This window comes from Corythoichthys intestinalis, chromosome 7 (assembly GCF_030265065.1).
Source record: "Corythoichthys intestinalis isolate RoL2023-P3 chromosome 7, ASM3026506v1, whole genome shotgun sequence".
NCBI lineage: Eukaryota > Metazoa > Chordata > Actinopteri > Syngnathiformes > Syngnathidae > Corythoichthys > Corythoichthys intestinalis.
The window spans coordinates 29,160,855-29,183,557 of NC_080401.1; the positions used below are offsets into that span (position 1 = coordinate 29,160,855).

Consider the following 22,703-nt stretch of genomic DNA (forward strand, 5'->3'; position numbering starts at 1 on the left):
CACAAAGTACAACCAAAAAAAAAAAACGTGCCGAGGTAAAATATAATCGGGGGAATGGGCGGATGGTCGTGGGCGTGCACGCCTGTGCCAGATCTTTCCCGCTGGGTCCACAATTGGTTGCGTCATTCTGTCAGGGACGCGTGGCAGGCAGGTGGTGTGGACCCAAATGCAGGGAAACAAACAAAAAAAAAAAACGCAGCAAGGCAGGTGGCAGTGAACTCAAAAAATGTTTTAATAATAACTAACAAAATCACAAAGTACAACCAAAAGGACTTGGGATTAAAAAGGCAATGTTCAAACAAAAACTTACTTTATTGGAGGGTTTAGTACACGAGGGCTTGGGCAGGACTTCGACTTTGACACAGACAATGACGCAACAAGGAGTGAAAAGAAACTGGGAGCATACATACACACAGAGATGAGGGGTAACGAGACAACGAGGAACAGATGGACGACACAGAAGGATGCAGGGTGGTGATACACTAGGAACAGGTACAACAGGTGAAATCAATGGGCAATGACATGAACACACTAGGAGGGAACCAACACAAAACCTAACAGACAGGAGTTGTTCAATGACCTGAAAAGAGCTGGGACCGATGATTCCAAGGTTACTGTTACTAAGGCATTATGGTTTGAAATCATGCATGGCACGGAAGTTTCCCCTGCTTAAACCAGCACATGTCAAGGCCGTCTTAAATTTGCTTATGACCATTTGGATGATACAGAGGAGTCATGAGAGAAAATTTTGTTGTCAGATGAGACCAAAAAAGAATTTTTGGTCATAATTCCAAAAGCCATGTTTGGAGGAAAAAGATTAATGGGTACTATCCCGAGAACACCATCCCTACTGTGAAGCATGGGGGTGGTAGCATCATGCTTTGGGGTGGTTTTTTGCACATGGGACAGGACGAATGCACTGTATTAAAGAGAGGATGACTAGGGCCCTGTATTGTGAGATTTGGGGAACAACCTCCTTCTCTCAGTCAGAGCACTGAAAATGGGTTGTGGCTGGGACTTCCAACATGACAATGACCCAAAGTACACAGCCAGGAAAACCAAGGAGTGGGTCCATAAGAAGGATTTAGCATGGCCTAGCCATGCTAAGGGAGCTCAAACTCTGTGTTTCTCAGCGACAGCCCAGAAACCTGACTGATCTAGGGAGGATCTGTGTGGAGGAGTGGGCCAAGCTCCCTCATGCAGTGTGTGCAAACCTGGTGAAAAACTACAGGAAACATTTGGCCTCTGTGATTACAAGCAAAGGCTTCTGTACCAAATATTAAAATTTGTTTTCTCAGGTGTTCAAATTCTTATTTGCAGCTGTGTCACACAAATAAATCGTTAAAAAGTCATACATTGCGATTTCTGGATTTTTCTTTTTAGATTCTCTCTCTCACAGTGGACATGCCCCTATGATGAAAATTTCAGACCCCTCCATGATTTCTAAGTGGTAGAACTTGTAAAATAGCAGGGTGTTCAAATACTTATTTTCTTCACTGTAAATGAGCTAATGCCAAAATTAGCTGAATGAATTATAATCATCTTTATTGGCCAATTATGTTATAAAGAGTAAATTTAAAAAATAACCCATGAACTACGTACAGAGAACCATTAAAAGGCATCAACGTTCAAAATTGTTACTTCCATTTCTCTAGGCCAAAACTCTCTGATACTTACGAGCAATGATTAGTACCACTCTGTCCAGTATTTTTGACACAGTTTGACATCTTAAAGTGCGCCTGCCTCACTGAGCTTTAAGACACTTCCAGATCAGAATGTAACATCACACGTGTGGTTACACTATTGCGAGGCCTTACTCGTATTATTCCTTTCACGAGTCACGAGTGATTGGGGTGTAATTATGGTATACACGTGCGTGTTTTACAGCTATAGTAAGTTGTCGGAACCTAGTGTTGGAACACAAACAAATTTCCAATGTATACCATGACGAGGATTGCTTGGAAGCGTTATGTCATGTGGGCGAGAGCTTAATGGAAATGACTGCAAAAATGGACTCATCTCTGTGGTGAACATTTCACCCCAGACGGCTATGAAAACTGGCGCTCGTGGCAGATGGGTCGTGTGTCGAGTTGGTGGGAGTTGACGCCAGTGGCGCCTCCAGAAATTTTTCATAGGGGTGGCCAGATGGGGCCACTTAAAATCTTGGGGTGGCCAAAACTAAAAGCCATAATTTCAGGTTTTCATTATATTATTGCAGTAAAAAGGTCAGGGGAAAACTATCAGAAAGACTTAAGGACACGGCTACTGATTTACTTTGGTGTATTGTGTAATATTTGATGTTACTAATTATTCAATGTGCATAGTCCGTAACTGTCCAGTCAACACTATGAGTTCCACAACAATTCTGTTTTATTGTGTTATGTATATATTAGGCATAAGGTTTACATTTAACTTGGGCTGTTAAACGATTAAAATTTTTAATCGAGTTAAACACAGCTTAAAAATTAATTGATCGCAGTTAATCGCAATTCAATCCATCTCTAAAATATACTATATTTTTCTGTAAATTATTGTTGGAATGGAAAGATAAGACAAGACGGATATATACATTCAACATACTGTATATAAGTACTGTATTTGTTTATTATAACAATAAATCTACAAGATGGCATTAACATTATTCACATTATTTCTGTGAAAGGGATCCACGGATAGAAAGACTTGTCATTCTTAAAGGATAAATGTGAGTTTGTATATTGTGACTAAATATTTCCATCTAGTGTATTTGTTGAGCTTTCAGTAAATGATACTGTAGCGACTTAACTGTTCTGCCCAAATGCATGCTGGGAAGTGGTGCAACCATGACTGTGTGTGGTGGCTGCAAATGCTATATCTTCTCTGCTATGAGGACACTACAGGGTGTTAAGAAAAAGATCAACTCCTGTCATTCTTCCCCACGTCGCTTCCCGCAATATTTATAGTTGCTGTGGGCGAGATGACAAAGCTTTTGCCAATTAAAAGCATGGCCCCAATGAATGCCTTTATCTACTCCTCTCACTTGACACTGCCTCTTATCTCTGTATAGAAGTAAAACAACGCCATTGTAGGCTGTTTGCGGCAATGCGTGAATGAGTCGTACTGGGAATGCGTTAATTGCGATAAATATTTTCACGTGATTAATTTTAAAAAAATAATTACCGCCCATTAATGCGATAAATTTGACAGCCCTACATTTAACAAAACAAAATAATGCATTCATTTGGGATGAAATGCATAACTGATGCTACAACCATTTAAGGATATACTGGCAAGCGGGGGTGGCCAGTGGGGTGGCCAACCAATTTATAGGGGTGGCCGTGGCCACCCCTGGCCACCCCCTGGTGGCGCCACTGGTTGACGCCGTTAGCTGTGCCAATGACATACTCCGAAGGCACAAGTGGGACACCAGCCACTAGCCTACTACTTTTATTATCAGCTATTAGCAACTAGCTATTAAAGTGATCCTCTGATTTAAATACATGTAGGCTCTAATAAACCACAATTGTTCTCTTGTACTAAAATATGTTGTTAGAAACATATAAAATGTTAAATCAATGGCAATATTTTATAATATTTAGTCCATATTTTGACCATTAGTTGGCGCCATGGTTTGCGGGCTCGCAGTGATGACATAATTGGTATCTTTCCAAATGTGTAGCGTGTTCAACAATTGCTTATTGCTGCCTAAACTCGCGAAGTAAAATGCCACGATGTACTGCTTTTGGATGCAATTTCCAGTCAAATGGAAAAAGGAGAGTGAAGTGAGTGATCAAGGTGGAATTATTATTTTTAGTGAATAAATGTGCATAAGTGGAAGCTCATATTACTCATACTAACATTTATGTTTTAAGAATTACTTGTCTTAAAAATAGAGGATCCCTTTAACAACTAGCCTATATATCTCAGTGCCCACACCTTAATACCCACCATATTTATCTTACGCGACTTAGAAATGCTTCCTGCTGTGCAAGGACGAACACATATATATCAATACCTCATAGCGTAATTGTCTAAGTCATTTTTTGGCCAATTGATAGCTGCCTAACTTTATACAACTGTTAAGGTGTGTACTGTGAGGTGGGGAGAGATGACGGTCTCTCTGTCATCAAGTACTTTGACAGGCATACATCGGTCAGCAAAAATGCATTTCAATCTTTAAATCACGGTTAAACACAATATTTTTTCTTTTGGGGTACTTGTAACTGTCTTTACTGTTAAAAATACAGTCAATTACTTGTGTTTTTTATATCCATTTACTGTTAGGTTTTGTGTTTGTTTTCTCCTAGTGTGACTTGTCCCTGTGATTGCCCATTGATTTCACCTGATGTGCCTTCTCCTAGTCTATCCTCCTGTGCTCACCTGTTCCTTGTTGTCTCGTTACCCCTTGTCTGCTTGTGTGTATATAAGCTCCCATTTTCTGTTCACTCCTTGTTGCGTCATTGTCTATGTCTACGTCAATTTCAAGTCCGGTCCAAGCCCTCGTGTACCAGTCCCTCCGATTTAAGTAAGTTTTGTTTGAATCTTGCCCTTTTGATCCTCAGTGCTTTCAGTTGTACTTTGTGTTTTTGTTAGATATCATTAAACGTTTTTTGAGTTCACCTGCTTTGCCGCTTTTGTTTCCCTGCAATTGGGTCCACACAACCTGCCTGCCTGCCCGCGTCCCTGACAGAATGACGCAACCAATTGTGGACCCAGCGGGAAAAAGCCAGCACCGGCGTGCACGCCGACGACCATCCGCCCGTTCCCCTGATTATATTCTGCCTCGCCACGTTTTTTTGGATTCTGATTTTTCGGTCTTTGAGGAGGATCATAATTTATATGATCTCCAATTCTCAGATTCTGATTCAGACCCTGATTTTGATTTCACAGCCTCTGTTTCCTCTGATCGTTTTTCTTTTTACCCCCCTACCTCTGTGTCCCGTTCGGAGCTCCTTGTCAGAGACTCCTACCTGGGGTCCCGTTGGGCCATCTATCGGGGACCCCCCCGGGGTGGTCTGCGGGGTCGCCCAGGCTCATTGCGGCCCAATGGGGCTATTATGAAGCCCCTGCCACCTGAAGGCGCTCGGCAAAAGCCTCGGCGTGGTCGTCAACGCCGACGGTGTGCGGCTGAGCTGACGTCGTGGCTTCCCGAGGCTCCAGCGCCGACTCCCCGCAGTCAAGTTCCTCCGGCGCCGACTCCCCGCAGTCAAGTTCCTCCGGCGCCGACTCCCCGCAGTCAAGTTCCTCCGGCGCCGACTCCCCGCAGTCAAGTTCCTCCTGCGCCGACTCCCCGCAGTCAAGTTCCTCCGGCGCCGACTCCCCGCAGTCAAGTGCCCGCACCGGCTCCCCGCGGTCAAGTGCCCGCGCCGACGTCCAAGCTGCCCGAGGTGCCAGTCCCGGCGCCTCGTCGCCTAGTCCCTGTCCCGGCACCTCGCCGTCTGGCCTCCGTTCCAGTGCCCGCGCTGACTCCACGCAGTCCAGTGCCCGCGCCAACGTCCAAGCTGCCCGAGGTGCCAGTCCCGGCGCCTCGTCGCCTACTCCCTGTCCCGGCGCCTCGCCGTCTGACCTTCGTTCCAGTGCCCGCGCCGACTCCCCGCAGTCTTTTGCCCGCGCCGACCACTCCTGTTTTCTCCTGCGACTCCGCTGCTGTCCCGCCAGCAGATGACGACGACTCCGCTGCTGTCCCGCCAGCAGACGACGACTCCGCTGCTGTCCCGCCAGCAGATGACGACGACGACGACTCCGCTGCTGTCCCGCCAGCAGACGACGACGACGACGACTCCGCTGCTGGCCCGCCAGCAGACGACGACGACTGCGCTGCTGTCCCGCCAGCAGACGACGACGACAACTGCGCTGCTGTCCCGCCAGCAGACGACGACGACGACTGCGCTGCTGTCCCGCCAGCAGACGACGACGACTGCGCTGCTGTCCCGCCAGCAGACGACGACGACGACTCCGCTGCTGTCCCGCCAGCAGACGACGACGACGACTCCGCTGCTGTCCCGCCAGCAGACGACGACGACGACTCCGCTGCTGTCACGCCAGCAGACGACGACGACGACTCCGCTGCTGTCACGCCAGCAGACGACGACGACTCCGCTGCTGTCCCGCCAGCAGACGACGACGACTCCGCTGCTGTCCCGCCAGCAGACGACGACGACTCCGCTGCTGTCCCGCCAGCAGACGACGACGACTCCGCTGCTGTCCCGCCAGCAGACGACGACGACTCCGCTGCTGTCCCGCCAGCAGACGACGACGACTCCGCTGCTGTCCCGCCAGCAGCAGACGACGACGACTCCGCTGCTGTCCCGCCAGCAGCAGACGACGACGACTCCGCTGCTGTCCCGCCAGCAGCAGACGACGACGACTCCGCTGCTGTCGCGCCAGCAGCAGACGACGACGACTCCGCTGCTGTCGCGCCAGCAGACGACGACAACGACTCAGGCGCTGTCACGCCAGCAGACGACGACGACAACGACTCAGGCGCTGTCACGCCAGCAGAAGGCGACGACAATGACTCAGGCGCTGTCACGCCAGCAGACGACTCCAAATCTGTTCCTGGCCCGCACGACGACTCCAAATCTGTTCCTGGCCCGCACGACGACTCCAAATCTGTTCCTGGCCCGCACGACGACTCCAAATCTGTTCCTGGCCCGCACGACGACTCCAAATCTGTTCCTGGCCCGCATGACTCCGACGACGACTCAGTTCCTGGTCCGCCCGACTCCGACGACGACTCAGTTCCTGGTCCGCCCGACCCCGACGACGACTCTGTTCCTGGTCCGCCCGACCCCGACGACGACTCTGTTCCTGGTCCGCCCGACCCCGACGACGACTCTGTTCCTGGTCCGCCCGACTCCGACGACGACTCAGTTCCTGGTCCGCCCGACTCCGACGACGACTCAGTTCCTGGTCCGCCCGACTCCGACGACGACTCAGTTCCTGGTCCGCCCGACTCCGACGACGACTGCGTGCCTGACTCTCTTCACGATGACGACGACATTGCTCCCCGCTTCCTGCCACGGCTTGGCGGCATGAACGGCAAAGTCCTACCTCGCCCAGGGCGCTCGCCTGATCATCCTGTACGGTCGCCCAACGTCTGGCGCCCCAAGCGCCCACCCGATCGACCCGTGCGATCGGCCAACGTCTGGCGTCCTGGACGCCCGCCTGACTAGCCCTGACGGGCTAATGTTGCTCCCTCCTTCTTCTCGCCGTGTTTGGGACTTTGTTTTCGTCGGGACGTCTGGGATCCGTCCCTTGAGGGGGGGTTACTGTTAGGTTTTGTGTTTGTTTTCTCCTAGTGTGACTTGACCCTGTGATTGCCCATTGATTTCACCTGATGTGCCTTCTCCTAGTCTATCCTCCTGTGCTCACCTGTTCCTTGTTGTCTCGTTACCCCTTGTCTGCTTGTGTGTATATAAGCTCCCATTTTCTGTTCACTCCTTGTTGCGTCATTGTCTATGTCTACGTCAATTTCAAGTCCGGTCCAAGCCCTCGTGTACCAGTCCCTCCGATTTAAGTAAGTTTTGTTTGAATCTTGCCCTTTTGATCCTCAGTGCTTTCAGTTGTACTTTGTGTTTTAGTTAGATATCATTAAACGTTTTTTGAGTTCACCTGCCTTGCCGCTTTTGTTTCCCTGCAATTGGGTCCACACAACCTGCCTGCCTGCCCGCGTCCCTGACATTTACTCCTATAACACACAGCATACCAATAACTCTAATGTGCGTCCATGATGTACATCCTCAGTCCAATTGATTGCTGTCTGTGATCAAAATAAAGCGTGGTGGCTAAGGACTTTTGAAAGGAAAACATGTCTCATCTTTGGCTGTTTCCTAACATTTTCGGATCTTGACTTTCCTTAAAGGGATCCTCTATTTTTAAGACTAGTTATTCTTAAAACATAAATGTTAGTATGAGTTATAATAATTTGATATTAAAACCTCTCTTAATGTTTTTGTTTTAATAAAGTTAGTAAAATTATTTTAAGTGATAGGTTGCCATTCTTGTTACGTCGCAGTGCGTGACGTCACTGGCCCCGAGTGCCGAAATTCCAGCTTGTCACTCGTTAGCTTACCCAACATGTCGTCAGTTCTACCCTTCCTATTTGAACCAGATCTGAAAAGTGAAGAGCAGGACAGCACTGTCGGTCGTTCACAAGACGAGTTTCAGGGAAAAATGCGTGCAGCAAATACCTGATAAGATAAAAGTTGGACAAAACTGGTGATGCGAGAGAGTCCTGTTGGGAACCCCGGTTGGGAGCGAGGGTGCATGCTGTTGGGATTCGGGAACTCTGGTTTTATTAGCAGATATTCAAGGTAAGCATATTGCATTTTCAAACGTTTTCACAATATAATTATGTAGATTGTTATCATCCAGAGCTGTCGTGTGCTTTACGTACAGTACAGGCCAAAGAGCACACCTTGTGTAATCCAGGTCTTGTACATTGTAATGCGTGGTAGCTAGGATACGTGTATAAAAGTACCAAAAAGGGGAGAAGCTTCCACTTATGCACATTTATTCACAAAAAATAATATTTCTACCTTGACCACTCTTCACTCGGGAGCTCAGCAGTACGCAAACACGCATTCCCTGACAAACTCCAACATTGTTGTAAGGGCAACGTCAGAGTCACTGTCGTCACTGTAGCGAGCCATAGTGCTTTAATTATTTAATATGATTTGGGGAAAACTCCCACGAAGAATAGTCAACAAAAAAGATAGCAATACTAATCCAAATCCGCGTTTTTTACTCACTCGAAGATCCAGGAATTAGACCGATCCCATGGCAATATCGCAGCCGCGATTAGGCCGTCGGTTCCACAAAATAGACTGATCCGAAAAGCCGCTGTGGGAGCGACGAATAAAAATAAATGGACAGATCCAAAACCATTATTGCAGACGCGATGGGACCCTTACTTGACTGAGGATCCAGGAAAAATTTTCGGGCGCCAGTTGTAACGCGTGGTGGGTAGGATACATGCATACAGGGACCAAAAAGGGGGAGAAGCGTCCACTTATGCACATTTATTCATTAAAAATAATAATTCCACCTTGACCACTCACTTCACTCCCCTTTTTTCCATTTGACTGGAAATTGCATCCAAAAGCAGCACATCGTGGCATTTTACGTCGCGAGTTTAGGCAGCAATAAGCAATTGTTGAACACGCTACACATTCGGAAAGATAGCAATTACGTCATCACTGCGAGCCCGCAAACGATGGCGCCAACTCACGGTCAAAATATGGACTAAATATTATAAAATATTGCCATTGATTTAACATTTTATGTGTTTCTAACAACATATTTTAGTACAAGAGAACAATTGTGGTTTATTAGAGCCTACATGTATTTAAATCAGAGGATCACATTCAATTTGAAGAAGAAACCAAATCTGATCGGTTCACCAATTCTCAATGAATTTCAAATGTCTTCGCGGTTTTGGAAAGCTAGTCGTTGGTATACATCCTTCTCGTTTCACCGTATAGATTGTTTTATGTTTTATGTTTATCTGAGTATAAGCAAATTTCACAAAAATACTAAACTTCTCTAAGTCTCTCTGGATGTTACTGCTACCTTTTAACCTTTTCTGCTGACCGATAATCTGATTAGCATATTGCCTAGCAACCAATCTTAAAAGAACGAAGAATCAACATAAAATGAGACACTAATGGCCAGTAAAATGAATTCAGCGCCAACATAACAAAGGGGGAATACCGGAGTCCCAAAGCTTCCCAGGTAATTGGAGTGCAGCATGGTGTACCCCCAATCCCTTGACACACACACACACACCGCCAGACACACACCCTCCTCCCCAATTTCTAGTGACCTTGCAAAGCTGAACACTTCCAAGTAGCAGACAATGAGAGCTACAGATTGGGATTTAGGTTTGAGGTTTATGATTATCCCTTTAGTTTTTCATCATAACTCTTAAATCATTTGCATAACAAAAGGATGTTTGGACTGTCAGTCTGTTTTCAGTCAGTCAGCCAACATAAGCCTACAGTTCCCATCACTTCAAAGAAGCTCATTTTAAATATTTTTCATGAATAGCATCAGTTTGAAATGAACTGTTTTATTTAAAGGCATATATCTCAATGCGCAATTTTCACTTCATAATGAGTAACTTGTCTGATTTTTTAACTTTTTATTGATCTAACTTTAATTCTGCTTTTTTTCCCTCACCTCTTCTTGTTGTTTTACCTTTAGAGTGCTAATACTATCTAAATATTCAGTGGATAGAGGAAATAACATATGTTCAGGGGGTTTTTTTTGGCCTGTTTGAAACACTATGTTTTGAAATAATTTAACGATGGTTCAAAGACAGCACTGCACTCGTTTCCTCTCATGGTTCTCACTTTTTCCACTAATTATCAATCATGATGGAAGTTCCTTGTACATGAGTGATTGTTTTTGTTTGATGCCATTCTCTTCTATTATACAGTCTAATTTCTTCATCTCATTGCATTTCTCTTGTCTGCACTGCTCCCACCACATGTGGGTGTTATTGATTTGTCCAATTAGATTTCAGTTTCCGTGTGTCGCTCTGTGAATGTTCTGCCCAGTAGTCAGTGTTATTTGTTGTAGGAGATATAAGCAATGAGACTGTTTTGTTGAAATCCCTATTTTAAACTTTCCTTAATGCCATCAGTATTTGTTTTAAAACCAAAACTAGTTTTAAAAGCTTTGACTCACAAAACACTTTGATGTTGGTATTCACTGTGGAAAATCACGTGTGAAGACGTCACACATTAATATTAGGGTTGTTCCGATCATGTTTTTTTTTTGCTCCCGATCCGATCCCGATCGTTTTAGTTTGAGTATCTGCCGATCCTGATATTTCCCGATCCGATTGCTTTTTTTTTGCTCCCGATTCAATTCCAATCATTCCCGATAATTTTTCCCGATCATATACATTTTGGCAATGCATTAAGAAAAAAATGAATAAAACTCGGACAAATATATACATTTGACATACAGTACATAAGTACTGTATTTGTTTGTTATGACAATAAATCCTCAAGATGGCATTTACATTATTAACATTCTTTCTGTGAGAGGGATACACGGATAGAAAGACTTGTAATTCTTAAAGGATAAATGTGACTTTGTATATTGTGACTAAATATTGCCATCTAGTGTATTTGTTGAGCTTTCAGTAAATGATACTGTAGCCATTTAATTGTTCTGCCCAAATGCACGATGGGAAGTGCAACCATGACTGTGCGTAGTGGTACCAATTGATATATGGTCTCTGCGTTGGGAAGTAACATATGGTGTTAAGTAAAGAATCAATTACTACCTTTCTTCCCCACATTGCTTCCCACGATATTTCTAATCGTAGGGAGAGGGATTTTAAGGCTTTAGCCAATTAAAAAAAGGTTCCCAAGGCTGCCAAAATTCACTCTACTCATTTTACGCTGCCTTTTAGCTCTATATATAGGTATAACGGTGCCATTACAGATTGAATGCGACAATGCGTGAGTGGGTCGTGCAGCGCATGCGTTAATTGCGTTAAATATTTTAATGTGATAAATTTTAAATAAAATTAATTACTGGCATTAATGGGATAAATTTGATAACACTACATTAAGCCTAAACTAAAGACTCTGGATGAGTGTAACATATTATGTCTGTAACGTTAAATACAATTAGAAAACTATTCAATTAAAAAAAAAAAAAAAAAAAATATATATATATATATACTGTATATATTAAAAAAAGGCATGTCCGATATTTTTTTGCCGATTTCGATACTTTGAAAATGACGTGACTGGACCCGATCGATCGGGACATCTCTAATTAATATATTTAACAATCTATTCAGGAGTCTCAATGGTTTAATTCAATCTTTTTTTATCATATTTGCAGATACATATTGATCCTGAACTGCTCCAGATAATCTTCATAGCATTTTACACACAGTGAAATTGTGTTTTGTATAGTATTAGTTGTTTCTATGAGCGCAACGTGATCATAGTGGTATCAAGCGATCAAATATGTTCCCCTCGATTGTCCACATACCGAACGCATGGCCTGTAAACTTTTAAGGAAAGAGGAATACAGTGGTACCTTTACATACAAAATTAATTGGTTCTGGAAGTAGTTTGTAACCTGAAAATTACATAAGTAGAGATGCGTTTTCCACGTCAATGCCCTAATCCATTCCAAGACCCCCCAAATTCACCATAAATCTTTTATAATGAATGAAAGTGCATCAAAGCATGTAACAAATACAAGTACAATTAGATTATTACACAATAAACATAAAATCAGAGTTATGCATAATGTAAAAAAACAACAATACAGAATCAAATTTAATGCACTCATGTCAAGCTGTCGGAACACGACATACACATACAGTGGAGGTCCCTCTTGGCCAATTGAATGCTAGGAATGCAAAGCAATAGCCAATGGCAGAGCAGCTATAGGTATGTTGCATTCAGTAAACTCTGGGAGCTGCAAGGACCAGCCATACTGTACTTTTGTCTTTTGTATCCTGAAACTTATTTCGTGAAAACAGGCAATATTTTCCCGTTGAGGCGTGTCTTAACCTGAAAATTCTGTATGTAGAGAAGTTTGTAAGTAACGGTACCATTGTATTTGATACTGCACTCCCTCACTTTCCGTTTTCATGCTACCCCCTTGCAAACTGTGACATGAACAACCCTATTTTTGTGGCGCCACCTGACACTTTGCTCGGACCAGCTAGTATTAATTAGTGACCAATACATTATGAAACCAATAGGCAGGTGAACAAGCACACTTACTAGCTCAAATTCATTCATGTCTCTTGTTTGTGGGACAAATACGCCATAGTGGGTTTATACATTTGCTTAGAAGTTGAGAAGTTTAATGTTTGCGGGTTTTACTTTGGCCTCAATGAACATGCTTATTAAGACTTATAACTGTCCATAGGTTTGAATGTATTTCTGATGGGTACCATTGACTTAAAGTCAACTGGCTGTATTTTAGCTGACACCAAGTGACAAAGACTAGTCCAATAAATGTCAAAAATATTGATCTTTTTCTGTTTTGGTAAATTTAAAACAGTTCCAACACTATCTTGTAATGATCTGCCATAGACAGGATGCTTCGAAAAATTGCATGTTGGCAATAAACGTCCAAACACCCTGCATTATATTGAGGACCAAACGGGACACAATTAAATAAATATTTAATTGTGAAATTAATTAGTTAATTACATTGGGAATTGAGTAAATAAGAGTGTCATTAAATGTGTCATTGATTCATCGAAATACTAGTCCATTTAATGTTAAAAAAAACAAACAATTATTTCACTATACAATTAATTATTTCATGGACATGCATTGCACTTCATGAATTTATTTTATCTGTCAAACTCACACATCAAGTCAGTGAGTAGGACAAACACCTTATTGGTTACCCGGCACATCAAGCCAACATGGGTCGATTTTAGATAAACGATCGATGCAGAGCCAGTAAACATATTCTGACACTCGATGCTTCCTTTACTCGGGTCATACAAGTGGAGGATGAGTGACAATAAGTTTTGCTCATAAATTCCCAAAATGCTACAACGAAGAGCCAAAATTACGCCAAAAACTTCAATAAACTCTTCTGTTTTGCACACTACATGTTCTTGGTCAGCAGGTCCTGCTTCCACGTAATCAGCAAGGTCTAAAATAGCTGTAACCAACTTCCGAAAAAGTTGACATACAGTGGAACCTCAACATACAAACGCATTGACATACGATCCCTTCGAAATCCGATGAAAATTTTACTTGAAATGCTCGGTATACGACATCGTATTTCATCGCTTTATGACAGCATCGCAATTTCATTGTTTCCTGCATTGTTTGCAGCACGGCAGATTTTGTTGTGACAGAAATCAACATGGGTAGTGCTTGTAGTGAAAAAAGGTGACGATTCCCCTTGAAATTAAGAAAGAAATGATAGTAAAATATGAGCATTGTGTGCGCGTCAGTGAAGTGGCTCGACAATACGGCCAGATTATGTCCATGAGCTCGATGGTCCTCACCAGGTCCTGGAACTGTAGAGGGACCACTGTATGTATACACTGTATATCCTCCGTAGCCGCCATGTTTTGAAAGACTGCAGATGACAGAAATCAGTGAGACTTAGATCAGCATTAGTGCCGCCTTTTTTTTTTTTACTTTGATGGATGAGTTTGACAGATAAAATAGATTCATTAAGTGCTGCAATATGTGTCCATGAAATAATTAATTAAATAGTGAAATAATTATATATGTTTTTACATTAAATGAGTTGGTATTTTGATGAATTAATGACACATTTAATGGATTTATATTTATCAAATTCCCATTTTCATTAGCTAAAACACAGTTGAATATATATTTAAAGATGTATTTATAATTTTCATTCCGTCCCATTTGGTACTCTATAGCTATATAATAAATACCACTTTCTTCACTTCACACCTCTTGTCTCTTCTGATGTCACTCTTATTTCTCTACTTATGGACAAGGCGAATACTGCGTACATTAATATAAATTCCAACATAAATGTTTATATCAATGAATGCAGTTTGAATGTTATTAAAACATTTTGTCCACTTGACCAAAACATCTCAGTACCTAATGTGTAGTTATGTTTGTTGAGATACAGGGTGTTACATTTTTATATTTGCTGAAAATGCGAGTGGTGTAATTTCTGTCAGCTTGTGTTGGGATATGTGGGTTTGTCCCACACACTGCTGACTTTGATAAAAATGAAGCTGCTGACAGGTTTTTAAAGACAAGATGCTGACAGCTATATCCTTGAGGATGTTAGCATGTGTGCACGCTGTATAGATTTTCATGCGGGTACGTGATGGTGCCTGTGATGAGGTTTGAAGCTGTGGGAGATCAAATATGCTGAGACAATACCACAATTGAAGGAAAAGACCTCCCCAGAGAACTGCAAATTGTGGGAGAAATGCTGCCACAAACAAACAAAATACCATATAAAACAATTAACTAAGTACCATAATGTTTTTCAACCCGTAACAACAAATTATAGCAGTTCTCAAATACAGGTACTTTTGGCCACCTACAGAATTAACTACACTTATCTTTCCCTGGTTTGGTGCATCATAGACTGCCATCTTGAAAAACTGCCAGATAATGTTCAATTTTTCCCAGAAAATGATTGCAATTACAAATGCTTTGGTAATAATATCTTCATTTATTTTGCTTGCATTGAAAAAAACACAAAAGAGAATGAAAAAAAAAAAAAAAAACGTTATCATTTTACAGAAAACTTCAAAAATGGGCCTGACAAAAGTATTGGCACCCTCAGCCTAATACTTGTTAGCACAACAGTTAGACAAAATAAGTGCAAACAAACGCTTCCGGTATCCATCAATGAGTTTCTTAGAATGCTCTGCTGGAATTTTAGACAGTTGTCCTTTGGCCAACTGCTCCAGGTCTCTGAGATTTGAAGGGTGCCTTCTTCAGACTGCCATTTTCGGATCTCTCCACAGGTGTTCTATGGGATTCAGGTCTGGATTCATTGCTGGCCACTTTAGAAGTCTCCAGTGCTTTCTCTCAAACCATTATGTAGTGCTTTTTGAAGTGTGTTTTGGGTCATTGTCCTGCTGGAAGACCCATGACCTCTGAGGCAGACCCACCTTTCTCACACTGGGCCCTGCATTATGCTGCAAAATTTGTTGGTTGTCTTCAGACTTCATAATGCCATGCACATCGTCAAGCAGTCCAGTGCTAGAGGCAGCAAAGCACCCCCAAAACATCAGTGAACCTCCGCCATGTTTGACTGTGGGGACCGTGTTCTTTTCTTTGAAGGCCTCATTTTTCCCCCTGTAAACTCTATCATGATGCCTTTTGCCAAAAAGCTCTACTTTTGTCTCATCTGACCAGAGAACATTCTTCCAAAATGTTTTTGGCTTTCTCAGGTAAGTTTCGGAAACTCCAGCCTGGCTTTTTTATGTCTCTGGGTTTCCTACCATAGAGTCTATTTTCATTCAGACGCCGACAGATAGTAAGGGTTGACACGATTGTACCCTGAGGCTGCGGGACAGCTTGAACTTGTTTGGATGGTAGTCGACGTTCTTTATCCACCATTCACACAATATTTCTTTGAAATCTTTCATAAATTTTTCTTTTCCGTCCACATCTAGGGAGGTTAGTGACAGTGCAATGGGCTTTACACTTATTGATGACACTGCGCACGGTAGATACAGGAACATTCAGGTCTTTGGAGAGGGACTTGTAGCCTTGAGATTTCCCACGCTTCCTCCCAATTTTGCTTCTGAAGTCCTCAGACAGTTCTTTGGTCTTCTTTCTTTTCTCCATGCTCTATGTGGTACACACAAGGACACAGGACAGAGGTTGAGTCAACTTTAATCCATTTTAACTGGCTGCAAGTGCGATTTAGTTATCGCCACCACCCGTTATGTGCCACAGGTATGTAACAAGTGCTGTTAATTACACAAATTAGAGAAGCTTCATGTGATCCATTAGCATTATGGCTGTTCGATTAATCGATTTTTAACCGGAACCGACTTTTCTGGTGAAAACGATGTTAAAAATGTTCAAATCGGTACATTCGATTTTCAAAACTGTACCGTTTTGGTGTATATAAGCCATAGACTCCTTTGCTTTTCCGCTTCCTCCCACGAGTGCGCGTGAGCTTAAACAACAACAAAAACACCAACCATGGCTACTGGCGATTATGCGACTTCTGCCCAGCCAACTTTGCACACAAATGCCATGAGTAAGTGTATTATCGCATGCTGTACTTAAAGTATGAAAGTATGTGTGTGTGTGTGTGTGTGTGTGTGTGTGTGTGTGTACCTATGTGTCTGTTCCTCATTTTCCTGTCAAGATTGCTACTGCTAGATTACAGTAACTGTAAGCATGCCAAGTTGTTTTTTGTTTTAATGCAATAACATATTTTGGTAAAATGCATAGGTGTACATTTGAATATTTAAGCTATATGGATGTTGTTCATTGGCCCATTAATGTGTTTAGTGAAAAGATGAGGTGATCATAAACCTAAGGGATCATTCTGTTTGTTAACTTCACTGGCAATAGAGTTGCATATTGTGTCTTTTTAGACAAGGTGACTGCCACCTTGCATATTGTTATTATTGTGTGACAGTTTTGCACTAATCATTGATTTATGTAAGTAAGACCAGAGTGAAATGGGACAGCACATCACCCCGAGCCTGGCTACCTACCTACTTCACCTGACTGACTCGATTGACTGGCTGGCTAGCTGGTTGGCAGAATGACTTGCTGACAAACTATTTGGTTTATAGACTGACTGTAAGACTACCTTTTCTCATGTTTGATTTTTTTTTTTCAAATGGTATGTGCACTTTCTTCTTTCATTGTTGCTTTAATTCAGAACGGAGCTGGAGTCTGTTGTATAAATACAATGATTGTTGGGATTGTTCTGTGTACATTAACAGAGTTAGATTCACAAGCACTTTCAGTTTTAATAAATGAAAAATAAGTTTAAATTGAAGACATTTCTGAATACTTTATTTGTCATTATTCTTATTTTGCCACGAAATCGAAATCGATATCGGAAAATCGGGTTTGAGGGAAAATAATCAGGATTTTCTTTTTCGGCAAAATCTCACAGCCCTAATTAGCATACTGATAATAAGACCAAAAATATTGTTTTCAAACAGCCAGAATAAAATTTGGGGTGTAAATAGAAAATATGCATGCATTCAAAGTTAATTACGTGCATTTCAAACCTAAGTTGCTCCTTCCCCAATGCATTGCAGCTCTCACTAAAACTCAACATAACTGAAACAAAAGAAATGTGTCAGCCTAGCTAAAAGTCAACAAAAACAAATTCAAGCTCATTTGTCTCAGTCCTCTGTTCAGAATTCTATTAATGATTCAGACAAAAGGGTTCAACAGTTCAAATGTATAAAACCATTCTGCATTTTCTTCCAGGGTTTGTCTCCTGCCTTTTCCAAATGTATATTTCTGCAAGCAAGAAGGTGAATGCAGATCCGATCTTTCCTCCAACTTGGACTAAGTGTCCTGATTCTTCTGAATTGACTGGTAATTGAATTCAGTGGATAAAGAAATAATACACAGGCAAGTGCTTTTATACATACACCACATTGCATCGTATTCCCATGATAAAGCCTCTCAAATTACCTTGGAGACCTCTAGGTTAACATCCAAAGTGACCCTCCGCTAAACCCCCATAGAACTGCCGCTCCCAACAGCACTAGCTATGAGTGAAGGTGACACAACTTGAAAGGATTCTTAAGTGGATTCTTTTTCCTCTTTGGTGGTGGCTGCCTTATTCATCAGGCTGGGAGTGGCAACAGAATGCCTGAACTGGACTATATTCCCCCCCTGAGGGGACCTAGCGACCCTGAAATTGGCCTCCACGGTCCTGCCGACCCAATTCAGATTCAGCACGGCATCCTAGAGGAACAAGTGGAGCTGTGGTGGTTTAGAGAACCCGGAAAGTCTCTGCTGTGCTACTCCATCGCCGTATTTCTCATCCTAGGCTGTGGGCTTGGAGGTGTCGGCCTCCTCTCCACTACCACCAGTGTTTCAAGCGAATGGCGGCTGGGTGCGGGCACAGCCCTTTGCCTGCTGGCCTTGGGGGTTCTGCTCAAACAGCTGCTGAGTTCCGCCGTGCAGGACATGAATTGCATTCGAAGCCGACAACAGATTGACTTGCTCAAAAGTGGAGGATTATCTGATTTCCTTGTGATTTTGATTGCTGGGGTGTCCTTGCTCATTTGTGGAGGAGTTCTTCTGCATCTATCCCTGGTGAACCATATGCCCAAACCAGGTCAAGCACTTAATGACATGTACATCTCTGGGGTGGTGATGCTGACTGGAGGAGGGGCTGCAGTTCTGGGCATTGCAATATACTCTCTTGTGGTGGTCCTACTTGAAAGGACGCGGCATGGACCAAGGTATGTGGACAGGATTCTGAACATCTTCACCATCTCTGGACACATGGACCACCAAGCTCATAGAGAAACGACCTCCAGTCTGGCTAACCTCATATGACAGTAAAATGCACAATTGCCTCATATTTTGGGCTCCAGCTCCGAATTTCTGTATATTTAAGATTTCAAATGCTTTCTGTGGACAAAACATGACATGAAGATATCACATCATTTATAAGTCGACATTTATCTCCCCCCCATTTTTGCCACCAGTGGAAGCCAACCTCCAGCCAAAACAATGAGATCCATGTAGGTAAAAAAACAAACAAACAAACAAACAAACAACAAAAACAAAAAGAAAAGGCTAACACATTGAGTGTCCCACTTTACTTTAAGTAGATGTAACAAGTTTGAAGGTCCATATTGCTGCATCTAAAAGCTAAAATCAATACATCCATATAGTAAAAAAAAACGCCAAACTCTACCCTTAGTCTTATTGTGTATCAACACTGAAATGAAATCAAATAAAGTCAGTATTTAAGGCGATTGAGTCCATGGGAAAAAAGCACAAACTGTACTGTCATTGATAGTTTAACATATTTAACTGTCTGCAGTACCGTAATTTTCGCACTATAAGGCCCACCTGACTATAAGCCACCACCCACCAAATTTGACACGAAAACGACATTTGTTCATAGATAAGCCGTACTGGACTATAAACTGCAGCTGTCCGCACTGTAATGTGGAATATTTACACCAAAAGATATTAACCGGTAACACTTTGACAGTGGCATCATATGACTGTCACAAGACCAAATGAACCACCAAGAAACGTTTAACCAATTGGCTGCAAAGCTTCATTGCTTCAAGAAGCTTCATTTGGTCATCACTGTTCCCTTGGGGTAGACAATCAAGCTCTGCTGCCACCTACTGTCAACACTGTTGTCATCCAACATGCCTTCTAGCATGCATTTCAGCGCTACAGATGTTAATAATCAAAATTCATGTTCTTTGCTAAATATTTCTTTGGTTACTGCTCCATTGGTTTCATTAATTGCTAGTTATTGTATTTGGCAACACTTTGTTTGACAGTGGCACCATAAGACTGTCATTAGACAATCATAATTATGACATGACACTGCCATGACCAATAATGAATGCTTATAACGGATGTCATTTAGTATTATCCGGCAAATTAGCTAACTTTTGAATGGATGTAAAAGATCTGAGCTGGACATAAACTGAGTTAGTGATTTGTCGGATGACACCTAATGATATATGTCATAAGCCCGCAGGATTCAAAGTGAAGGAAAAAATTAGCGCTTTTCGTCCGAAAATTACGGTACTGATGAATAATTTATAATTTTACTCAAAGCTTCATAACTGCCGAAATTAATCTAAATGTGGTATATATATTTTTTTACAAAGGCCATTACTTTGGAGTTCTTTCTTATAGTATGTCAGCAGCAGGGTGTTCCAGTCATAAGCAAATCTGCCCCACAGCTTCACGGCTTTGCCGTTTGGGTTCAAAATGTCAGCCTTATTGCAGAGCGTTTGCTTATTCTCCAATTCTCCGGGTGCCACATTCCCAAAATATGCATGGTTCACAGACACAATGAAAATTAATGAGTGGTTGGATCTTGCTTCAGCAGTGCAACCATTCTTAAAAGAAAACGCTTTATGTCTTGGAGAGAAATTTGGGATGTATTTTCCGATCACTAATCCAAAGTACAGTAAATGGACGATGAATGAAAATAACATCTTGAGTGTATTTTTCCTGTTTAAAAAATGACTGTAATACCTGTCAGTAGTGTGGCAATTTCTACAACACCAAAAAAGGAGGACACTGTGGTATTTAGTGAGGAAAGAATAATCATGACATCCAACTCAAGTGGACTCCTCACAACGAGGCCATTTTCTACATGATACCATTCATTCATTAATTTCCTGTACCACTGATTGTCATGTTATGCCTCAGACCTTAGGGAATCTGAGTCAGCACAAGTTATACAGTACACAGTCTGTGTGCACTGTGGATCGGTGAATGTATCTGTGAAAGTCATAAGGGTCGTGAGGGGGGTGGAGCCTCACCCAGTTGATATATATAAAATTTTTCTAGGACATGTGTTTCATCCCAAGACAACATATGATTTACCGCATCATGATTTAGGCCGATGTGTAAGAGAATAGAAGCAATTTACAGGTAGTCTCTGGGTTACGACATACCCGACTTATGTGATTTTGACTCTACGATGCTGATGTCTCCAGTCTTTTTATCTTTTTTTTTTTTTTAAATAATGTTGACATTTGTTTTGTGATGCATGCTTTTATTTTGGCGCACGAAGCGTAGAGCAGGTAGTACTTCCGCACACGAGTAAGAGCGCATGTACACACGAAGGATAAGGTATTTGCGCACACAAAGAAGAGCGCACGCGCACACACGAGGATGGGCCATTTGCTCCCACGAAGAAGAAACGCACCTGAGTGAGAGGGGAACGAGCTGCAAGCCTACGTACACATTTGTTGCTTGTGAAGAATCCACATAGTCAACACCTGTATATAGCACCTTTTGTAGTGTTTATTGTGCGTTTTCAATTGTGTTCAAATACTTGGGGTGAGTTGATAATTTCTGATGATGTGCGGACGCTAACTGATACATGCTAATCGTTTGTGTTCATTGTTATTGATGTATTAGCAGCTAGTTATAAACGCAAATTTGAATTGCTGTTACTTAAAATGAAACTGATTACATTTTTATTTTAGTTTCATTCTGCAAGTTTTAACGTCTTGAGAAGCTGAATAAAGTCAGCAAAACACATGGACGTCTAACAAACGTCGTCATTTCGGAACTTAGCTTACTAGCTTGCTAGGACTTAGTTCCAACGTCTTGGCGAGGACAGTACAATGACGTATAATAAATATTTTGGGATAGTTATTTTGAGATTTATGGGGTATTTAGTATTTAGGGGTACTTAAAAGGTTAATTCCGACTTACGCGGAAATTCGGGTTACGTTGCCAGTGTAGTAACATAACTCGTTCGTAACCCGGGGACTACCTGTATTTGGAGAAGGCAGATTTTATTTGTTGACAGTATTTTCATTTTGCATCTTGCAAATTTTAGTGCCACAATGGACAACACATAGGCTGTAAACGAACTTTTTATTTGTTGTATTTCCAATATTGTATTCTCCTCCCAAAATAGTGTAACGAGGTTTGCGGCTAACCGCTAGTGCCGACATCCAAAGTTCCAAAACTCATTTCAGGGAGAGGTTTATCGACCCTCTCCAACCCAAATTAATCAATTAATTATTTAAAAATACAGGCATACCATCAGATGAAGCCCTATTCATTTATAAAATCCCCAGTATTTGAAGAAGTCTACTGAAGCGCCTGGCAAGCTTTGGTTTGACTTAAATGGTTCTCTTGTAGTGGCACCAAATGTCTTCTGACAACAAGTTGATATCAACATGGAAGAAACTCATGTTTTTTAAATGCAAAATCAAAGGATGAATTTTCGTTGAAGCACAGCGCAGTGAGCAGAGTGTCGTCATGATGCGTCAGGTCCTAGAGCAAATTTAAATGAAAACATTTTTTTCCTTTTGTAAAGAGAAAACTAATGCTTGCTACCCCCCCCCCCCCCCCACACAAAGAATTAAATCAGCTGCTTTGTTTTAAAAGCTGCAGGGTTGTCAGCTGAGTACTTAATTAATTAGAATTTTTTTTTGTAATACTTTATAAAAAAAAAAAAAAAAAAAAAAAAAAAAAATTGGCACGGTGGCTGTGTGGTTAGCACGTCCGCCTCACAGTTCTAAAATCAAGGGTTCA

At 42.1% G+C, this 22,703-nt stretch overlaps 1 protein-coding gene across 2 annotated transcripts in view; it reads left to right on the plus strand.

Annotated features, from left to right (window-relative positions):
* Window positions 1-22,512, plus strand: part of LOC130919467 (transmembrane protein 125) — a 49,792-nt gene extending 27,280 nt beyond the window's left edge. The window contains exons 2-3 of one of the 2 annotated variants that reach the window (XM_057842219.1): window positions 17,913-18,023; window positions 18,282-22,512. In XM_057842219.1, coding sequence (XP_057698202.1) covers window positions 18,300-18,998 — 699 coding nt within the window. In that variant the 5' untranslated portion in view covers window positions 17,913-18,023; window positions 18,282-18,299 and the 3' untranslated portion in view covers window positions 18,999-22,512. Of the gene's footprint in view, window positions 1-17,912 lie in introns of both variants that reach the window. The other variant, XM_057842218.1, reaches the window with a different exon arrangement.
* The last annotated feature ends 191 nt before the right edge of the window (window positions 22,513-22,703 follow it).